The 1,611-nt window shown below is 37.5% G+C and overlaps 1 protein-coding gene across 1 annotated transcript; it reads right to left on the bottom strand.

The window, feature by feature from the left end:
* Positions 1 to 666: 666 nt before the first annotated feature.
* On the bottom strand, positions 667 to 1,281 carry LOC147516565 (protein SRC2 homolog). The gene has a single exon (XM_086593316.1). The coding sequence runs from the start codon at positions 1,279 to 1,281 to the stop codon at positions 667 to 669; it is 615 nt and encodes a 204-aa protein (XP_086449442.1).
* Positions 1,282 to 1,611: the final 330 nt, after the last annotated feature.

Consider the following 1,611-nt stretch of genomic DNA (forward strand, 5'->3'; position numbering starts at 1 on the left):
CCCACGGCCAGAAGCAAACAGAGCAACCACAAGCAGCATAGACTCTAATTTTGTGACTGTCATATATTAGACAGCCAAATTATGACTCTAATTTCCTATCAAATATTAGACAACCAAATAACTAGTAGAAAGACAAAAATAAAATTACACTAATTATAGAGGACCTATGCGTGTGCTCCGAGTAGGAAATTAACTTTCTTGTAAAGGTTCATCCCCCACTGGATGTAGGATATTAATGGACTGCAGAATTTTATCCAAAAATAAAATGCATCTGCTCCGAGTGTCGAATTACCAAAATGCACGAGCTAATACTCCTTTATTTATTTTTGGTTCAAGTACAGAGAAATCAATGAATATCCATCATTCACAAGCCAATAAAAAGTTTTCCATTCCAATTTTAACTTAGTAGTTATAAATCCTAGCTCTCATAGCTAGACAGAATTGGTTTCAACTCCTATTAGATTTTATTTCCCACCCCACCCCCACCCCCGATAATTGACTTCCTTCGATTTCTTTAAAATCTCATAAGAGGAGTTACAGACTCAAAAACCCAATTTGGAGGAGGTCTAATTCCTGCATATATTGCTGCCCAGCCAGTTTATGGGCCTCTCCATTGGTGTTACGTCTTATCCAAAAGAACTCATTATTTATATTACACTATTAGCTTCAAATGATCAATTCTAGTACCTTACCTTTATTTCTTGAGCCCATATGATATATCTTCCTTGGCTTCCTTTCCTTTGGCATCAAGTTGGAAGCAATTTTCAAACAACCCACACAGCAAGTTACCTTAGAATTTGATTTTCCCAACAATTCTCTATGACCAATTGCTGAACTCAGCATCACAGATTCATTTATCACATTTTTATCACGCCTCTCATCTAAGTAAATCACTCCAATGTTCACTATCCCTTGAGGCTTACCAGACGGACGTCGAACTTGATAAGCTTGAAATGAGCCTTGAACTCCTTCATGAAATCGATTACTTGAAGCAATCAAGTTATCAAGAAATATACGTACTATACCAATCTTTTTATCCTTCAAGAAACAGCGAGCAGCGTAGATTTCGATCACCAACGTGGAGTTGGGGTTGTGGAGAGTCTGATCTTGGAGATGAAAAATAAACTTGTCATTCCAAGTTGGGTTCATGTGCCCTGTGACATCTATACCTGATATGAGCTTCACCTTTGGATCAATCCATAAAACTGCAAATGTCTGCATGTCTGTAGATATGCCTTTGAGTTCTTGTGCTGAAATGAGATTTATTTCTATAAGCTGCATATTTGTTGAGTTTTCAACTTCGATAGTTGTTTAGAGACGGAGATGTTTAGAGGTGATTCAGAAATGTTAAGAAGAGAAGAAATGGAAATGGAAACTGGGAATGGACCTTTGTTCTCAGCATTAAACACATGGCTAAAAGTGTGTTAAGGCATTAATGGAAAATTTATTTTTTAGATTCCCTTATTAGCTGGGAGAAAAGAATTTGAATCAGCTGGTCAATGTGTGGGCATTGGTAGGGTGCACTACACCAGATTGGTTAATAAAAGACAGGTTAAAAGACGCGAACATTAGCGCCGAATCTTTGGACCCGTAACCAGCGCCGTTTATATT

This window comes from Coptis chinensis, chromosome 2 (genome assembly GCF_015680905.1).
Source record: "Coptis chinensis isolate HL-2020 chromosome 2, ASM1568090v1, whole genome shotgun sequence".
Lineage (NCBI taxonomy): Eukaryota > Viridiplantae > Streptophyta > Magnoliopsida > Ranunculales > Ranunculaceae > Coptis > Coptis chinensis.